Source organism: Penicillium atrosanguineum (genome assembly GCF_028827265.1).
Source record: "Penicillium atrosanguineum strain IBT 20685 chromosome Unknown utg000002l_segment0_segment0, whole genome shotgun sequence".
NCBI lineage: Eukaryota > Fungi > Ascomycota > Eurotiomycetes > Eurotiales > Aspergillaceae > Penicillium > Penicillium atrosanguineum.
Window position 1 is genome coordinate 573,263 of NW_026623134.1, and position 19,365 is coordinate 592,627.

Genomic DNA, 19,365 nt, shown 5'->3' on the forward strand with positions numbered 1-19,365 from the left:
ACTTTAGTCCTGCAGCCCGTCGAAAAGCTAGCCCAACTTGACATATAACCGTCATCCCCCTTCTGTCAAATGTTTCCAGACCGCCAGCTTCCTATAGACTCAAGGGCCTGAGCGCATCGACTGCTTCTTTCGGTCAGCCCTATTCCCGTTACTCAGCCGCCATGGTGTATCGTGGAAAGCCAAGCAATGCCTGCGAGCGCTGTCGGACTCGTCGCTTGAAGGTACGTGTTAGCCCACGTGGGGCGCAGGGATGGTGAAATGAGGCCCTGATACAGTTCTGTTACAGTGCGATCAAGGGTCCCCAGCATGCACGCAGTGTATGCGAGCTAGGGTGGATTGCCCTGGTTATCGCGATCTACTTGATTTAGGCTTCCGCGATCAAAGCCAAGAAGTGATCCGTAAGTCGCAGCGCATCACACGCAAGCAACAGCGCACAGTGCCCATTGTGGCCCGCGCAGCCGAGGACACGACCGAGGACACGACCGAGGACACGGCCGAGGACATGATCGAAGACCCGGTGGCCTGCACTGCTGCATCCCCCTTCGAGACAGGCGGTCTTTCTCCCCGACGCGGCCCTGCTTATCCCGTGCAGGAACTAGCGAAGGGTTATTTGTTCTCACATTACATGTCCGGAGGTCCTCGTGGCGGCCACATGTCATATTTGATTCCGTTGATCAATGACCCACGAAATTCGGCAGTCAATGCGGCCCTCAATGCGGTTGGCTTGGCAGCCTTATCCAACATTCGTCTAGCTCCACAGATGATGTTGAAGGCACGGCGCGAATACACCATAGCACTATCGCAGACCAATCATGCCTTGAAAGATTCTATCATGTCTAAGCGAGATGACATCCTAGCGGCAGTGGTTTTACTAGGCATGTTTGAAGTAAGCAACTCCGGCTGACAAGCTCGTATTGCGGTGTCTAACTGTGAATAGGTGATGACCTGCACGGATGACTCATTTATCGACCGTTGGATGAAGCACATGGAGGGGGCCGCAAAGCTTATCGAGTTCCGGGGTCCGGAACAATTGACTCGACAAGAGGGGTTGGATATGTTCACCCAATTACGGGCGCAGATTGTAAGTCGTGATCGGAAGCTAACTACTAGACCCTGGGAGAATATTGTACTAAAATTGGCTCAGAGTGTCAGCAAAATATACCGAGAACAGTACAGCTCACCAATGCTAGCTCAGTTGACGGAGAGTGCTAAGCTTCATCGGAACCCCGAGGACCAAATTCAGGATAACTTAGGTCTTTTGGTTATCAGGCTCAGCAATTTCTGCGCATCATTGAAAAACAAGACCATCACGGAGCCAAGCGAAATCCTCCGTACTGCCTTGACGATTGATGCAGAACTCATGGCATTGTTTATCAGCGTGCCCCAGTCGTGGAACTACCAAACCGTCAAGGTCCCAATTCTTGATGGAGAGCACATTACTCAAGCTGTTTGGGGAGACAACTATCACGTATACAGCAATCTGGCTGCGAGCAGCATGTGGAACAATTACCGTTCTGCCCGAATCCTCGTCCACGAACTAATCATTGACACCGTGAAGGACATGAACGCTTTGGGGTATGATGACAATGGTCATCAACAACGGTCCAGCTTGGCCAACCAGAGTCGTCAGATCGCGCAACAACTCGTGGAAGACATTTGTGCCAGCGTTCCGTTCCATTTCGGTGCAGATATAGAAGACGACCAAATGTTTGAGAGCTCCAGCCCAGCAGTCGGGGACATCTCAGATCTCACCAGTTGGGATTTCTTAACTGGCTCATTTCCGATTGCCCCGTCACCATGGTCACCGATGGCCCAACATAATTCAGGGCCGTCATCATCTAGCGCTGATTCAATATACCACTCCTTTACGGCTCCATTTACAGACCCTACAGCTAGCTCAGGCTCAGGGGCCATGTGGGAGTCACCTTCCAGTCCGTTTGAGGTAACGGGAGCAGGGGGCGTTACACTGGTCTGGCCGTTATTGATTGCCGCCAATTCGGGGTTGGCATCCGATGATCTTCGTAAATGGATCACAGGTTGTTTTGATAAGATTGGGCACTCCATGGGCATCAACCAAGCGCTGGCTATGGCCCAATTGCTGCGGAAAGGTATGCATTCTCGGGCTTGGCTGACACCGGAGAATGGTTCCCCGAGCTTCAATACTTAGAACTGGGTCATTCTTAGCCCATTAAAAAGGTCTTCACATGACTTCACTGAAATAGAAGAGCAAGAAAATTGAGTTTTTAGATTAAGATATCGTGAAATGTCGTACAATAAATAGCAAGTCTATAATCGCATCCTTGATCCTTTCCTTACACCAGTAACTCCTCGTGGATAGCAATTCGAATCACGTGAAATCAATGCAGCCAGAAATATAGTCGAGTCATGTATCCGCTGATGCGCCCCTTGGACAAAGTCATATCATAGGTGGTGGTGGCAAGTCCCCAGTATTTGCACCTAATAGCCCTTCGCGGCGTTATAAGCATGCTGAGCCCCAGCATGAGCATAGGAAACATCATCATAAGGGGAGCTGGAAGCATCCGCCGCCCTCGGGTAAATAGCACCCGAGGCAAGGCCATAGGTGTTTTGAGAAACGACACCGCCGCCAACAGCGGGATCAATAGTAGAGCGAGGAGACATCAAGCCTAGAATCGTGTACATGACAACCACGATAAACTCCTCAATTGTAGCCATACCGAGCTGGATGGTAGGGTCTCCATCGACGAATGAGAATTTGGGGTTGTTGGCGAAATCAACGATCAGACTGTAGAGCAGGCGGACGGCGATGAAAGGCAGTGCGAGGAGAACACCGAGGAAGAGGCGTCTTTGGCTTGATACCATTCTGCCCAGGTCGCGGACTGTAATGACCCAGAAGAAGCAGGCGGCGAGGTAGATTACCAAGAAAAGGATAATGGCAGCACGAGTCTCGGTCTTGCCGGACTTTTGGTCGGAGACATTAGATGAGGCTTGATCGGTACCACCGCTGATGGCTAGGATGAGGGCGATGAGGGCGGGGATTTGGATGAGCTGGATGATCTTGCTTCGGCGGGAAGTAGCGGTTGCTTTGTTCGTGTAGATCGACACACTAGGAGGGGGAAAAACGTCAATAGACATTCCAATGCTTTGTCTGGGTTGGCTGTATAAACTCACAGTTTACCAACGATGCCGGAGGAAGCAGCAAACCCTTGCAGTGCGAGGTTTCCACCCGAAGTTGGATCCGAAGGAGCACGTTCAGATGTCTCGTCGATACTATAAGCTGTTAGCATTTAATTTCATTGCATCCATGGAGAAAAAGATCGAACGAACATTCTCTTGAGAAGACCAAGTGTTGAGAGTAGAAGGGGTGAAAGGCCGACTGATTGGAGAATGGTTGCCCATTCCTTATCGTTGGCGTTGTTGGGGTTTTTGGTGCTGAGGATCTCCATCACAGAGCCACCAACTCGAATACCACTGAAGATGACGAGATAGATCCATCCTAGCTGCCTGTGAAAGCCGTGGCGGACGACCACGAATATCGCACAGAGTGCTACCGGAATGTACACTACCAGCTCCGCAATAGCAACACCCTCTGTAGTGACAACACCCATTGTTGATATGGAGGCTTGAGAGCTGTGGTTGGAAAAATGAAAGGTATATTGTATGAGTGAAGAAGGCTCCTCTTGTATTTAGGTGAGCTGATTGTTGGAAATAATATTGACTTGTAACGACGAGGGAGTCCTTTATATCTGATGCCTACAAAATCCCTTCCGTTATTTTTATCTATTTGAGTAACTGACAAGGCAACGAAAATGCAGTAGCTAGGCCTGGCAAAAGCCTTAACCCGAGAGTTAAGCACAACGCATTCCCGATCTAGCGAGAAATGAAAGTAAGCTTCTGGAGCCCTGCAGGGCCCCGTCTCCCGTGCCGGCTATGGTCTAGCGTGACACATATTTTCAGGCCGTATCATATGCCGAATTGGGCAAGTGGTCTCTGAGAAGACAGCTAAGATAAACGAGTGGTCATCATGGTTCGAGTTGGTGCATATGAGGCTGTGGCTGTGGATTCTTATTGGCCAGTTGAGTGGGTCTCTGCGCATGTCCGAAAAGAGAAAGTGTTTCGACCGACGATACGGGGATCCACAAGGCTGGAGCACCCTAGTACCATTTATGGCCATTTGTGCAGGCAGATGGTTTTTTTTTTCTCTCTGACTGCGCACTGTCAAGGACATCTCGCTAGTCGTAATTGATACCTCTCTCGGAGCCGATTGACTCGTTGCCTTGGCTCGCTTGCGGTAAGCTTTGGCGAACAGCCCTGTCGATCATGGCGATCATATAACATAACGGGCTGATGCCTGAGACTCCGATGAGATCATAGAACACAACGTGCTGATGCTGGAGACTTCGATGAGAATACCGCTTGGAGTAAGACTGGAAAGCTGTAAGCAATTGAATCATGCACGAATGAGAGAATTTTAGAGTATATAAGGCGGGGCAATGATACAGAAGAATAACTTTTCATCACTCTAATTTCATTCTCGGTGTTCAAGATCCAAGATCAATTCAATTGGAACCAGCTTCAAAATGGTCAATTGGACCTCTTTCGTCTTTTTGTTTTCCCTTGGCCTGGTGGCTGCCTCTGACCCTGGTTACGATTGTCGACCCGGTCAAAAATGTTGGCCCTCCATACGCGAATGGCAACAATTCAACGCCAGTATTAATGGACATCTCTATGAAACAGTTCCCATTGCCGCTCCCTGTTACAAGAACTCACCCTATTATGACGAGGCTGCCTGCAAAGTTGTCGAGGACTACTACGGTGACAGTGTTGCTCGTGGAGAGCACTTCGGGCAAACCTACTGGTTGAACTGGGAGACCTGTCGCAATTCCGGATGCACTCTTCTTGAGACCAACCCGGAAGAGACTATATTCCCTACATGCTCTATTGGGAGACTGGCATCCTATTATGTCGATATTCGCGAACCATCCCACATCTCCGCTGCGCTCAAGTTTGCAAAGACCCATAACATCCGCATCAGTATCAAAAATACGGGTCATGATTACTACGGGCGATCCTCAGTGCCAAACACCCTTGCCATCTGGACTCACAACCTCGATACCCTTAAATTCTACTCCAACTTCACCGCCAGCAAGTGTCCCTCCGCAAATGGACCAAATGTTGGAGAACTTGGAGCCGGTATCATTGCAGGTGATGCCTATCGATTCTTCAGTGGCCATGGCATGGATATCACCGGAGGATATGAGCAGTCAGTTGGCCTGGCCGGTGGATTCGGTCAAGGAGGAGGTGTCGGGTCGTTTACAACGACCTACGGTTTGATGGTCGACAATGCCGTGGAATTCGAAGTGGTAACTGCCGACGGAGAGCTGCGCACTATTAACCAGTGTAATGACCCAGAGCTTTTCTGGGCTATGCGTGGGGGAGGAGGCGGCACTTATGCCATCCTCACAAAGTATCGCGTCCAAGTGTACCCCTCGCTACCAATTCATACCTACACCTTTACCGCCAATTTTACAGGCGTCGATTACAACTCCGATGCGATGAAGAATGTCGCTCTTCGCGAGATCATGACAGCTCATGCGCAGAATCAAATTGACTGGTCAGCCCAATTAATAACTGGGCAGATTGAGTACTTCCCGGAGAAGTTCACAGTCGGCCTGGTGCTCGTCTATGGAGACGATGGCTCCAAGTTGAAGTCTGCTACAGCCTCCTTTGCCAAGTTCCTAAGCAACAGAACGGATCTTTCTGTTTCAGAAAACAGCTATAACTATTACGCCGACTATGCAAGCTTTCTCTCCGTCACTGCTGCCGATGCCAAGGTCACTGAGCCGTCTGGCATTTACTCTCTGCTTGCCTCCCGACTCATTCCTCGCAAAGTTTTCACTGCTCCTGACAGCATTGATGAGCTGGTTGATGGAGTATTACATGGCATTGCGGTGTCTAGAAGTCTCCTCAATCTGACAGGAACCCAGGTCGTCCCAGAGACTCCCGTCACCAATCTTGATAGCAACCAAGCATCATCTGCGAACCCAGCCTGGCGCGATGCCCTTTGGCATGTGATTCATGCTGGAGAATGGTTGGAGCCCTTGGAGGATGATGTGCTGCAGAAGACCACCAATGGATTCCTGCAAATGTTGGAACCCTTGAAGAAATTGAGTCCTGGCGGCGGAGTGTACCTCAACGAAGCGCACTATCTGGAGCCGGACTGGCAGCAAACCTACTTCGGGTCTCACTACCCCAAGCTTTTGGAAGTGAAGAACAAGTATGACCCTACTCATATCTTTGATTGCTACAAGTGTGTTGGTTGGAGGGGCGAAGAAGAGTGAGTCCTGCTCTGATGCTGTTTGACGTGTTTCCATGACTGACATGACATTTTAGTCCATTCTACTCCTGCTATGAATGACGAGAAGAGTATTTTCAAGGTTGAGAAAGTCACCTCTTCGTTACAGAGATGATTGTCTGCCCATTGTGGGGGGGGGGTCCCGAAAGACCAAGCGCGCTATTTTGCAAAGCCCTGATTCTTTCCCAACCTTTTGCACAGCCGCTTTTATTCCATTACGTGTGAGTTTCAGTTAAAAGATTATATCAGTAAAAGACAGGACCTTTTTATTTTGTCAAGTTACGGAGCATAATGAGCCAAAAGCTCAAGGAAGCACTTTTATGAGCGTAAATAGTGACCACAAGGGAAAACCGACATGTGCGAATTATCAATATTAGAAGACTTCAAGAGACAAGTTCTATTCGAAGATCTCAATTAACATGAAGATATATGTCACGACTCCTCTGGGGTATAAGCGTCCGATATCTGCAAGGTCCAAATTTGAGGATGCCAATGTCAGCAGCTTAATCGATCCTGCGATCAAGCTCCACAAGTAGGATGACAATAGTTCAAAAGCTTAGCGCGGCATTCTCTCGCCTCATCGTCTCGAGTCTGTGTCTGATTTAATTTAGTTATAAGCTCCCTATCCCGGGTTTAAACCCTCTGGCTATATGTGTGCGGCTTGTCTGAACGTCGAGCCTTCGATACGCAAAGCCTGCATTATCCCTTTCGATTGGTTCGAAGTATCGGCCTTATATGGATTTCGCGTGAGATCGAATTCCTTGCGATTGATTCAATATTGTCCATACATCCTGGGAAGTAGGATAGCTAGGTTGGTAAGGGCGTTGATTCGTTTTCTGTCCCTATGATTCATCCGCCACTCGCCCAGCCGTACACAATTGGGTATAATGAAACGTTTGAGAAGTAGAAAGGTACTAGTTAATTCATTGCCGCATAACCCTTTATCTCAACACATTTCCCCTGCCATGCTATAAGCCTTGAGAGTCTTTCAACCTGGGCCAAAAAGTCTATGACTAGCAAATGAGCAGCAATTGGATAGAGGCGTACAAGAAAAATAAAAAATTGCTGACCGATGAGCGATTTGAACGCCCGACTTTCTGGACTGGAATCAGATACTCTACCAACTGAGTTAACCAGCCTTGGCAATGGGACCGAAAAGGTCTGATGGCATTTTGAGGCATAGTGGGGAACATGTTCACCCAATTGGTTGACCCGCGGCTCCCCGAGAAATCCCACTTCCCCTCCTCTTGTATTTGACCAGCAATCATGCAAGAGCAATTTGAGCCTTTGAAGAACGACCTGCTGCTGCGGGCAGCACGGGGTAAGTCGTTCAACAATCTCTTGGTTAATTGTCGCTGACAGTCACAGGTGAGAAGGTGGAACGTCCTCCAATTTGGATTATGCGACAGGGTAAGCTCGATTCTACGTTCCTCGGCTTGCAAGTCCGTATTCAAATGTCTAACAGCTACAAAACAGCCGGTCGCTATCTCCCCGAGTACCATGAAGCCAAGGGTGGTCGTGATTTCTTCGAATGTTGCCGCTCGCCTGAGATCGCCTCGACCTTGACCCTCCAGCCCATTGACCGATATGCGGGCCTTATCGATGCGGCCATTATCTTCTCCGATATCCTGGTCATCCCCCAGGCCATGGGAATGGTGGTGGAAATGTTGGATAAGAAGGGCCCTCACTTCCCCGAGCCGCTGCAGTCGCCGACAGACGGACAGTACGAGAAGGTCATGGCAAAGGATGTGGACGTGAAGACCGAGCTGGACTACGTGTACAAGGCTATTACGCTCACACGTCATAAACTCAAGGGCCGTGTCCCGCTTATTGGCTTCTGTGGTGCGCCATGGACCCTGCTGTGCTACATGGTTGAGGGTGGTGGCAGCAAGCTCTTCGTCCATTCTAAGACCTGGGTTTACAAGTACGCGAAGGAGTCTCAGGCTCTGCTGCAGAAGATTGCCGAGGTCTGTGTCGAGTATCTGGCGCTTCAGGTTGCCGCCGGTGCCCAGCTGGTCCAGGTCTTTGACTCGTGGGCCGGCGAGCTCTCCCCCGCCACGTTCGCCTCGCACTCTCTCCCTTACCTGCGTCACATTTCCACCAACTTGCCCAAGCGCCTGAAGGAGATGGGCCTGGAGCCCGTCCCTATGACTGTCTTTGCGAAGGGTGCGTGGTACGCTCTCGACGACCTCTGCGAGTCGGGCTATAACGTTGTTGGTCTGGACTGGCTGCACGACCCCGCCGAGGCGATGCGAGTTGCCAACGGCCGGGTTACGATCCAGGGTAATGCCGACCCCGGCATCCTTTACGGTGGTCCCCAGTCCATCACGCCTACTGTAGAGAAGATGGTCGAGGGCTTCAAGAAGGGCAAGCAGGGTTGGATCTGTAACTTGGGACACGGTACGTGCATACTCTCGCCTCTCCATTATATAGTGCTGACTCAACAACAGGTGTCACTCCTTTTGTTGATCCCGAGAATCTCAAGTTCTACTTCGAGGAGATCCACCGCCTTACCAAATAATCGCTACATTCGCTTAACGAAAGATGACTTCCGGCCGAGAGCCAAAAAGCTTTAACGATACACGAGACTTTTATCAGACTCAGCGATCGGAATATGAACATAAATAAAGTGGAATATAAAGCAGCCTCCAGCAGTGATGGAGCTATTATATGCAAATTTTCTATTTCTATGGACTTAGACAGCGATGTCCTCATTCCTGTACGGCGTCACAATCAGCACGGCTCATATATCGCAGCAAAGCCCAGCACGGCTACCACCTCTCACAAATAAACCAAAAACAGGCATGACTTACCAAAGCTCCGGCTTCTCCTTCATAAACTTGGTCATCAAGTCCTTGCACTCCTGGTTATCCAGGACGACAACCTCCTTGCCGCGGTTCTTGAGGAGCTCCTCTCCACCCATAAAGTTCAAGTTCTCACCAATGACCACACGCTTCACCTTGTAGAGAAGGCATGCACCGGTGCACATATCGCAAGGCGAGAGGGTGGTGTACATAGTAGCGCCCTCGTAGGCAGAAGCAGGAAGACGGCCAGAGTTTTCGAGCGCAGACATCTCGGCCTGGGATCTAGTTAGTCGAAATTTGCATATAGGAGCCAATATGGGCACTGACATGCAGCACGGGGCTACCCTTCTGCACACGCATATTATGGCCTCGGCCCAGGATCTTGCCGTCCTTGGAGACTAGACAGGCACCAATCGGAACGCCGCCCTCGGCGTAGCCCAGCTTTGCCTCCTCCACAGCTGCGATGAATCCGGGTTCGTCCATGATGAAATTGAGGGTCAATTAGGTTGTTCTAAGTTATGAGAGGGGTTTCTACAACGGAATGAGGGGAAGCAAATTCATTATCGCCTTATCGTCGGCGAGTCCCGACGTTTGCAGAGCTTTTCCGCTTATCGATAAGATGTGGCTGTGTCCGAGAATCCATCGTGGCGGGGAAATTTCATTTTCTTCTTAACTAACGTTAACTACTTCTTTTTCTTTAATTCGTAATTCTAGATTCGAATTCGGATTCCACAGTCTGGGTCCTTGCCATATCTCATCTGATCTGGAATAGTAACTCCGTATAAACTCCGGGAGGCGAGAACGTCCGAGTCAACCTTGGGCATAACAAACTTAGGAACAGATCCTTCACATGAATAAGCAGAGTCAATCAATGATCGTTGATCGCCCTTACTCATCAATACACCCCTTAGTTACTGTACAACGAGTTACACCCGTGGCACACGGAAGCACGGAGAACATCAGCGAAAGTCATCGAAGGCCGCAGAATCCCGTGGAATCGACGCTCGGGCCAGATTCATGCCGCCATGAGGCAGAGAAGCCGCCAGAAGGTGCTAGCAGGCTTTCATTGACGGTATTTCTTTGTGCAGAAATAACAAATAGGCAGAAAGGTCAAAGAGTAGCAAGAGGAAGTGTTCCAAAAGCCCTGGTAATTTATCGTAACAGGGCTCGTACAGTACCTGGAAAAAAGTTACTCAGCCTTTCTCGGCTCCTCTTATCCTAAAGATATTCATCCTTTCCACACCCATCCAACCCCACCACTTCGGGCATCTCCTTCTACGCCCTTTTCGTCGTCTCTTTTTGAGTTAATCTTCCACGTTCTTTTGCTTCGTCGCAATGGTCAAAGAGACCGCCTACTACGATGTTTTGGGGGTATGTTTGGAGCCCAATCTTGAGATCGCTAGGGAACATGCAACATAAGAGTATCGACTAACGTATCCGTTCGCGTGTTATAGGTTGCCCCCACGGCTACTGAAGCCCAGCTGAAGACTGCCTACAAGAAGGGTGCTCTTCGGTATCATCCTGGTAAGCATCCGATCGTAAATTCCCCATTCCGCTCGAGATTCTTGCTGACTCCGACTCGCCCTGTATAGACAAGAACGCCGACAACCCGGAGGCCGCTGAGAAGTTCAAGGAGCTGTCGCACGCTTACGAGGTCCTGTCTGATGATCAGAAGCGTGGCATCTACGACCAATATGGTGAGGAAGGCCTAGAGGGTGGCGGCGGTGGTGCTGGTGGCATGAACGCCGAGGACCTGTTCTCTCAGTTCTTCGGCGGCGGCGGCGGCGGTGGCTTCGGCGGCATGTTCGGCGGTGGCATGCGCGATACTGGCCCGAAGAAGGCCCGTACCATCCACCATGTGCACAAGGTCAACCTGGAGGACATTTACAAGGGCAAGGTGTCAAAATTGGCACTGCAGAAGTCCGTCATCTGCTCAGGCTGTGATGGCCGCGGTGGTAAGGATGGTGCCGTCAAGGAGTGCACAGGCTGCAATGGTAGCGGTATGAAGACCATGATGCGTCAGATGGGTCCTATGATCCAGCGCTTCCAGACTGTCTGCCCCGACTGTAACGGTGAGGGCGAGATCATCCGCGATAAGGATCGCTGCAAGAAGTGCAGTGGTAAGAAGACCATTGTCGAGCGCAAGGTGCTGCACGTTCACGTCGATAAGGGTGTGCGCGACGGCCACAAGATCGAGTTCCGCGGCGAGGGTGACCAGATGCCTGGTGTTATGCCTGGTGATGTCGTCTTCGAGATCGAGCAGAAGCCCCACCCCCGTTTCCAGCGCAAGGGCGACGACCTGTTCTACCAGGCTGAGATCGACCTGTTGACTGCCCTTGCCGGTGGTAGCATCCACATTGAGCACCTTGACGACCGGTGGTTGACTGTCAACATCGCTGCCGGCGAGGTTATCGTTCCCGGTATGTCTCATTCCGTCTCTTATGATCGTTGAGGATTTTGTTAACTAATCTTTGCTTCCTCCCAGATGCTATCAAGGTCATCAGCGGCCAGGGCATGCCCTCGTTCCGCCACCACGATCACGGCAACCTCTACGTCAAGTTCGACGTCAAGTTCCCTGAGAAGGATCAGCTGCAGAACCTCGAGCTCCTCGAGAAGGTGCTTCCTCCCCGTGTCCACCAGCACCAGCCCCCGGCCGATGCTATGGTCGAGGACTTCGAGCTCGAGGACCCCGATACGAGCGAGGGCTCTCAGGCCCGCGCCCACGGTGCCGCCGGCGCCATGGACGAGGATGATGATGATGTTCCCGCGGGTGCTGAGCGGGTGCAGTGCGCCTCTCAGTAAGCGCGAGAGCGCAACGACGTGATCAGGAAAGGCCCGAGCCGGAGCCACTGATGAAACTTCGCTTATGATACCATGTGAAGGGGCCGGCCGGCATGGAAGCCGGGACCGTTCTTTTTCTTTTCTGGTCATGTGAAACACTTGCTTTGCGATGGCGTTCGCTCGAATTTCAGAAGACTCACTTCTTCTCAATTCTGTTTCTGTTCTTCCCTGTAATTCCCTTTTTCTCACATGACGCTCATCTCACTGTTCTCATGCGGGGATTATATCTGATTCTCGCCATAGGAATTGGGCGGGATGGCAGGACTTGTGATGACGAAGAGAAGCCGTGATGAAACGATGAGATCACGATGCAGCCCCGGATTTGCGAGGGAATTAAAAGAACTGTTCCTTTCCGTCCGTCCGAATGACGGGTGATCGTGGGGTGATCTTGATGGGTTCCTTTTATTCTGCTTTTTTTTTTCTAGCCTGCACTGATGACGACTCTGGATAGACATTGCGTGGTTTTTCGATTGAATTCATTTTTCATTGGCAATGACCGATCTTCTGAGAGAAGCCGTAATTGTAGTAGATTGGAGGTAGTAGAACATCAGCAGGGTAGGTGCTTTTATGCTTGAGATTCAGCGGAGTACCTTGTTAGACATGCTTGGGGTGCTTTGCCAGTTCCACCGGGTAGTGGGGACTGCATCAGGGGGGCTCGGAGTATGAATTGTAGCTGTCGAGGTGAATCGCATTCCCTGTTCCCTAGGTCGTGTTTCCCACATTGGAAGTTAGCTTTGAGGTCTTGACCGGACACCGTGAATCTGCTCATCCTGGAACGTCCAGCACATCGCCTACTTGGAGGCATGTGTCAAAGGGAGGAAGGAGGAAGGACCTGATGAAGCACATGGGCACATTACTAAGGGCATATCAATAAAAGTTTTTAGAAGATGAAAGTGACAAGAGTCCAAAACGAGTCTTGAAGATTACATGGCATGCTTCATCGCTCATCCACGTTTTGCAGACATTAGATACCCAGACATCATGCCACTATGAATTGACCGGATCAGTAATGAGACCCGTGGACTGGTGGCGGCTCGGAATGTCCGAGATAAGAAGGCTGCAAGAGAGGCTGCAAGAGCTACATGCGATGCTGGGACCAGTTAGTAGCTCTAGCTGAGCCCTCTATGCCAAGACCATATTCACCCTTGCCTGAACAGGTGAACTAGCATTAAGTGCGGAGCTAAAATATTCTGGCTTACTGAGTCCCTGTCTATCAAGGGTGTCTAAGACTACTCCAGGGTATAGACGCCCATCATCGGTTGAATTCTCATCGCTCATCACGTTTCGATGATACCCACATCAAACACCATCATCAGCAGACCAGCAATCAACAGGCACATCCCGCAAACAGAGCCTCGGACACAAATCTGGCGAGTAACATAGAAGCTTATGAGACACCATGACGGAGTAAAAGCGATTAGGTTCGCCAAGCACGTTGTACGTGCCCTACATCTGCATCTCGGATCTGTGCCCAGGAGTTCTGACATCATGCGCACATAGGCCAAGGGAAGTGAAGCGTTTTCTCCAAGGATTGTCCCTATATTCTATGTAATATGGGGCGCGCACCAAGCGGCTGTGGTGTTGGGCTACGCCACCCAACGAGGTGTGGTGCTAGAGTTCGTATAGGGTTGTTCAAATCAGATCATCCGCATGATAACGCCAAAGCCGCCTGAAGGGGCAAAAAAAATAAAATTAAAATCAAGATGATCAGGGCCACGTGAATGGCATGTCGGATCTACAGATGGCACCTTTCTCCGAGAGTCACTCATCCAGCCCTGGCTGAGTGTGTTGACTGTGTATGACGAAAATAGAATAGGTTTACGAAGCATTCTGGAAAGAACGGTGGATTAGACATGCAGAGCCCCGAGACACGTTTAAAGTTTATGGCCCAGGATAAGCTCCATGACGTGATTCGGATCGGGATGGCGTGGCAAGGTACGTGCAGACAAGTTGCAGTCACTTTCGTACTCAGTGTCCCCTTTGGCCTGCGACGCCAGCTGCGACACCCGTTGCGCGGGCACCAAAGGATCGCGCACGGAGCGTTAGCTGTGACAGGAGTGAGAAAAGTGTGTGCCGATCAGGGTTCCAAGAACGAACAGTCGCAGAGCCGATCGCGCGCAAAGTCGACTCTTCGTATAGCGAACGGTGTAGGGATTAACCCTAGCCTTTTAACCGCCTTACAAATAGAGTAGGGAGCACCGGAAGCCCCTCCCCCCTGCCAAGGGCGGACCTGGTTGAGCCCACGCGGACTGGGGACGCGGCCAGCAGCGGACCCAGGACCAAGTGGAGGTGGGTGCTCCGGAATGGGAAGGCCAGTCAGTACCTTTGCGTCCCAGGGACAGACGAGGCCCCGCCTAGCAGGACACAGCTGCTCGCAGCTGGGTGCAGAATTGGGGAGGCAAACGCCGTGGGTTTTAGTGAAGAGGGGCCAGCAACCATAGGCTAAGGTGAAGGGCCAAACGTGGAACACAGTGAAGTTGGTAGAGTCTGTCACCATCATCGTGGTCGATTTCACCATCAGGAAGAAATGTGATTGGGGAAAGACCGGGGGTTTGCCCCATTTCCGATCGTCTGGCGCCCGCGTGGGTGCGTTGATTCGTCATGCCTCCCTTGGCGGTGCGCTTATGTCACTGGAGAAGCCGGATTTATCAAGCTTCATGATAGCAGTGAAGAAAAAATCTGAAAATCTGAAAATGTAGAGGAATTAAAGGAAGGAAGAAGGCAATGGGAAAAGCAGGGGTAGTATAACTAAGAAGGCCACGGAGGTATGCTGGTGATTCCACACAATCGTCTCGTCCAACCCTCCGCGTAAACCACTCCAAGCTCGTTCCGTCATCCATCGCTTCCAGACCTTCGTGAAGGGCCCGGGTGGATCCCAGGACATCTCCTGGAAGTGCGATCATCGGTGGGACACCGTCTGCGTTTCATTCTTATGGCTTGCAACGTCCACTTCGACCTTCCTTTTCCTTAATCTCAGCCCGCTGCACCTGTGCGTTCGAAGTTTAGTGAGATCCGGGGAGCTTGGATACTTTGATATTACGCCATATCCTCCCATATCACGCACGCCTTCACTCTGCCCCCCTGTTTCGTATTTTTCTTGGCTGGCACTATGGGCTGCGTCTATTAAGCTTCTTTTCACACTATATCTTGACTTCGTCGCCAACCTTTTTGTGGGAAATCTTCAAATTTGAGGTCGACCGAGATCTACCCGTCACTCAACCTCGTCAGACACGACACCGCAGACCCGCTCGTGACTGATCATGGCTGGTGCAAAGGCCGCCAAGGTTGGCAATAGCATCGCCAAGGGCCTTGGTATCAAGGTCGCCTACAGAGATCCCCTCAGCTCCACCGACCCTGTCACCCGCGGCGAATCCGCCTTCTCTGTCGGCACCGTCGACACTTACTCTTATAACGAACCCGAGCCGACCAGTGTTGAATGGATTCGCGAGATCGCTCCGTCCGGTCGTCAACTCGTCAACTACCTCATTAGTTTGTTCCCTTTCTTGAATTGGATTGGCCGATACAACTTGCAATGGCTCTTCGGTGATATGGTTGCCGGCATCACCGTCGGTGCCGTCGTCGTGCCCCAGGGTATGGCCTACGCCAAGTTGGCCGAGCTGCCCGTGCAGTACGGTCTGTACTCGTCGTTTATGGGTGTTTTGGTCTATTGGTTCTTTGCTACCTCCAAGGATATTACCATCGGAGTAAGTTTTCATTCCGTAATCGAGTTTCAAAAGCAATGTGCTAACCGATCCCAGCCCGTGGCCGTTATGTCTACCCTGACAGGCACAATTGTCCTCCAGGTTCAAGAGCAGTACCCCGAAGTCCCCGGTCATATCATTGCATCCTGCCTCGCTGTCATCCTAGGTGGCATTGTTACCACCATGGGTCTGCTTCGACTCGGTTTCATTGTCGATTTCATTCCCCTCCCCGCCATCTCCGCCTTCATGACCGGTTCTGCTCTCAGCATTTGTTCCGGTCAGGTTTCTACCATGCTGGGTGAGACCGCCGATTTTTCCACCCGTGGTGCGACTTACATGGTGATTATCAACACCTTGAAGTACCTACCCACCTCGACCATTGACGCTGCCATGGGTGTTACGGCCTGTGCGATGTTGTATATCATCCGCTTTGGCTGCACATACGCCGCGAAGAAGCAACCGCAGCACGCCAAGATCTGGTTCTTTGCCTCGACTTTGCGTACTGTCTTTGTCATTCTCTTCTACACCATGATCAGTGCCGCCGTGAACTTGCACCGCAAGGACAACCCGTTGTTCTCTCTGCTGGGAACCGTGCCTCGTGGTTTCCAGGAGGCCGCTGTGCCTACCATGGATCCCAAGATTATCAAGGCTTTCCTCAGCCAGCTGCCGGCTGCCGTCATTGTTCTTCTGATCGAGCACATTGCCATTTCCAAGTCTTTCGGCCGTGTGAACAACTACACTATCGACCCCTCCCAGGAATTTGTCGGTATCGGGGTCACCAACCTGCTTGGTCCCTTCCTCGGTGCCTACCCCGCGACCGGATCCTTCTCTCGTACTGCCATCAAGTCCAAGGCTGGTGTGCGAACTCCTCTGGGCGGTTGCATCACCGCCGTCGTGGTGCTGTTGGCCATCTATGCCCTGCCCGCCCTTTTCTTCTACATTCCCAAGGCATCTCTCTCCGGTGTCATTATCCACGCCGTGGGTGACTTGATTACCCACCCCAACACCGTTTACCAGTTCTGGCGCGTCTCTCCCTTCGATGCCTTGATCTTCTTCATCGGTGTCATTGTCACCGTTTTCTCCTCGATTGAGGACGGTATCTACTGCACGATCTGTGTGTCCGTGGCCGTCCTTCTCTTCCGTGTGGCCAAGGCCCGCGGCCAGTTCCTCGGCCGTGTGACCATCCACTCGGTCGTGGGAGACCACCTCTTAGACAACGATGGAAAGTACGGATCCCTTGGAGCCCAAAGGGATCCTGCTCAGCACAATGACCACGCTCAGCGGTCTATCTTCCTGCCCATCAACCATACTGATGGCTCCAACCCCGACATCGAGGTTGAGCAGCCTCTTCCAGGTATCTTCATCTACCGCTTCTCCGAGGGCTTCAACTACCCCAACGCCAACCACTACACCGATAGCCTGGTTCAAACAATCTTCCGCGCTACTCGCCGTACCAACCCTCACGCCTTCAAGAGACGCGGTGATCGCCCTTGGAACGACGCCGGTAGCAAACATGAGGACGAGACCGTGGACACCCGCCCGCTCCTCCAAGCCGTTATTCTTGATTTCTCCTCTGTCAACAACGTGGATGTGACCTCGATTCAGAACCTGATCGATGTGCGGAACCAGCTGGACCTGTACGCCTCGCCTCGAACAGTGCAGTGGCACTTTGCCCACATCAACAACCGCTGGACGAAGCGCGGTCTCGCTGCCGCTGGATTCGGATACCCTTCACCCACCTCCAGTGACGGTTTCCACCGCTGGAAGCCCATTTTCAGCGTGGCCGAGATCGAGGGCAGCTCGTCCGCTGCCGCGCTGGCCGAGATGGTCAATAACCAGCGCGAGCACAGCCTGCATCGCAACGATCCCCACGGAGACGTGGAAGCCGGCATGAAGACTGAATCCAACGCCACAGCCCGCGAGGCACATGGCGTCGAGACCACCTCGTCTGAGTCAAGCGACTCCATCCGCGAGGACAAGCTTGCCCGCGACCTGACAGATAGCAAGGCGTACCGCAGCCGACGCATGGTGGCACTCGTACAGGGCATGAATCGACCCTTCTTCCACATTGATCTGACGAGCGCTCTGCAAAGTGCCGTGGCCAACTCGTCAGACGAGATCCCGCACATGTGAAGCACTTGTCTTTAGCATAAGCATATGTTTTTTGTTTCCATTGTGGACCGTCCCTGGTTTGGAGGCCACATGGCATGACCTGATATGACTTGTTAATATTTCTTCTCCTTCCCATTTCTTGTTTTCGGGAAGTTCACATAAACGTCCTCGGCGCCCGGGGTTCGGGCTTAAGATACATACTGGCCTTTTTTGAATTGCTGGGATACCCTCAACTTATATAGATCGCATTGAACATTTTTGCCAATCACTTCTATCCATCTTCATCATTTGCAAGTTGTAACTCGGACACCAGGAAGCCGAAGAAGTCTAGTTACCTACATAGCATACGAATGATACATTACCCATGTCTCATCATTTTTTGACCCGCCACTCGTAAATAGCTGAAACAGTCTAGTCATTTCCAAAGCCTACCAATAATCCCCTAGACAAGTGCAGCTCTGGCATTGATAAAGATAGCTAGACATCTCACATGTGCATAAACATAGATAAAGTAATCCACCCCCATTTACACCGCACCACAAAATCATGCCCCCATGGAGACGCCATCAATCTCACCAAAACCTAGAACCCAGCAAGTCCATCCAACATCATACCATACCATGCTATACCATACCACATATCCACGCGCGTACGAGACAAATCACCTCAAGACACCCCCAACACCAGCCCACCCGAGCACAAACCCACTAAGCGCCTCACTAACAACACCACCACCAAACCAAACATCCCTCCAAGCGCCCTTCCTAAGAATGAAGCCCCCCTTCCCACCCAGCCCCAAATCCATCTTCACAACCCCACTCCTAGTCATCACGACCGAGCCATCGATCTCACCGCCAGCGCCAGGGAAGAAGGCGCCGGCGCCGGCGCCGCCGGAGCGGGAAAGGAGGACGAGGTGGAAGAGGCCTGATACTAGGACTGTGCCGGCGAAGTAGAAGGCGAAGCCGGCTGTTGATTGGAGAGCAAGGATTCCGGCAGATAGGCCGAGGAGGAAGGCTGTTAGGCTGTGGAGGGAGGAGAGGACCTGTTGATTGTTAGTCTTGATCTTGGTCGGGTGGGTGGAATTAGGGAGATGATAGAGGGGGACCCGGGACGAGGGGAGGTGCTGGGAAGGGGGTTGAGGCGGAGAGACGTACGCGGTTATTGTGCTGGACGGCTTCCGGGACGAGGGGGTTGATGAGCAAGGAGAGTTCCTGTTTTGTTGGTGCCATTTTGGAGATGTGGTTGGCACTGGACTTGCTTTGGGGGACCCGTTGCTGTTGCGGTCTTCTCGGATTCGAATTGCGCTTTCAGGGATTGTGCGCGTGGGCAGCGAATACAAATGCACAGGTTGAGTAACCCGGACTACCTGTTGCAAGGTGCAATTGAAGATCGAGAGAAGTTGTCGTAGCGAGTACCTTCCGGTAGGCGGAGAAACGAGGTCAGAGGTTCGGGCGCGGGTTTCGAGAAGTGCACGGACCACATTCGAGCAGGTGCGACCTTAAGCTGAAGACACCGTCTAGATATGCATGAGAAAATTACAAAGCAGGATGTATTTTGCAATGGGGACATAATT

The 19,365-nt window shown here is 51.6% G+C and overlaps 8 protein-coding genes across 8 annotated transcripts; 5 read left to right on the forward strand and 3 right to left on the reverse strand.

The window, feature by feature from the left end:
• Window positions 1–161: 161 nt before the first annotated feature.
• Window positions 162–2,167, forward strand: N7443_001953 (Zn(II)2Cys6 transcription factor domain-containing protein; the record flags this gene model as incomplete). The annotated part of the gene is made up of 3 exons (XM_056882009.1): window positions 162–221; window positions 287–886; window positions 938–2,167. 3 exons carry the CDS (start codon window positions 162–164, stop codon window positions 2,165–2,167), a joined length of 1,890 nt encoding a protein of 629 aa, XP_056743850.1.
• A 290-nt stretch (window positions 2,168–2,457) lies between these two features.
• On the reverse strand, window positions 2,458–3,587 carry N7443_001954 (uncharacterized protein; the record flags this gene model as incomplete). The annotated part of the gene is made up of 3 exons (XM_056882010.1): window positions 2,458–3,085; window positions 3,151–3,249; window positions 3,307–3,587. The coding sequence occupies 3 exons, from the start codon at window positions 3,585–3,587 to the stop codon at window positions 2,458–2,460; spliced, it is 1,008 nt and encodes a 335-aa protein (XP_056743851.1).
• Window positions 3,588–4,559: 972 nt separating this feature from the next.
• On the forward strand, window positions 4,560–6,320 carry N7443_001955 (FAD-binding oxidoreductase; the record flags this gene model as incomplete). The annotated part of the gene is made up of 1 exon (XM_056882011.1): window positions 4,560–6,320. The coding sequence occupies one exon, from the start codon at window positions 4,560–4,562 to the stop codon at window positions 6,318–6,320; it is 1,761 nt and encodes a 586-aa protein (XP_056743852.1).
• A 1,280-nt stretch (window positions 6,321–7,600) lies between these two features.
• Window positions 7,601–8,855, forward strand: N7443_001956 (uroporphyrinogen decarboxylase HEM12; the record flags this gene model as incomplete). The annotated part of the gene is made up of 4 exons (XM_056882012.1): window positions 7,601–7,655; window positions 7,703–7,744; window positions 7,811–8,734; window positions 8,785–8,855. The coding sequence occupies 4 exons, from the start codon at window positions 7,601–7,603 to the stop codon at window positions 8,853–8,855; spliced, it is 1,092 nt and encodes a 363-aa protein (XP_056743853.1).
• A 174-nt stretch (window positions 8,856–9,029) lies between these two features.
• N7443_001957 (cytosine deaminase) lies at window positions 9,030–9,621 on the reverse strand (the record flags this gene model as incomplete). The annotated part of the gene is made up of 3 exons (XM_056882013.1): window positions 9,030–9,051; window positions 9,148–9,413; window positions 9,466–9,621. 3 exons carry the CDS (start codon window positions 9,619–9,621, stop codon window positions 9,030–9,032), a joined length of 444 nt encoding a protein of 147 aa, XP_056743854.1.
• An 852-nt stretch (window positions 9,622–10,473) lies between these two features.
• N7443_001958 (type I HSP40 co-chaperone YDJ1) lies at window positions 10,474–11,940 on the forward strand (the record flags this gene model as incomplete). The annotated part of the gene is made up of 4 exons (XM_056882014.1): window positions 10,474–10,509; window positions 10,593–10,662; window positions 10,731–11,558; window positions 11,624–11,940. 4 exons carry the CDS (start codon window positions 10,474–10,476, stop codon window positions 11,938–11,940), a joined length of 1,251 nt encoding a protein of 416 aa, XP_056743855.1.
• A 3,299-nt stretch (window positions 11,941–15,239) lies between these two features.
• N7443_001959 (SLC26/SulP family anion transporter) lies at window positions 15,240–17,813 on the forward strand (the record flags this gene model as incomplete). The annotated part of the gene is made up of 2 exons (XM_056882015.1): window positions 15,240–15,683; window positions 15,738–17,813. 2 exons carry the CDS (start codon window positions 15,240–15,242, stop codon window positions 17,811–17,813), a joined length of 2,520 nt encoding a protein of 839 aa, XP_056743856.1.
• A 640-nt stretch (window positions 17,814–18,453) lies between these two features.
• Window positions 18,454–19,021, reverse strand: N7443_001960 (EMC6 family protein; the record flags this gene model as incomplete). Its single annotated transcript, XM_056882016.1, has 2 exons — window positions 18,454–18,834; window positions 18,947–19,021. 2 exons carry the CDS (start codon window positions 19,019–19,021, stop codon window positions 18,454–18,456), a joined length of 456 nt encoding a protein of 151 aa, XP_056743857.1.
• Between the last annotated feature and the right edge of the window lie 344 nt (window positions 19,022–19,365).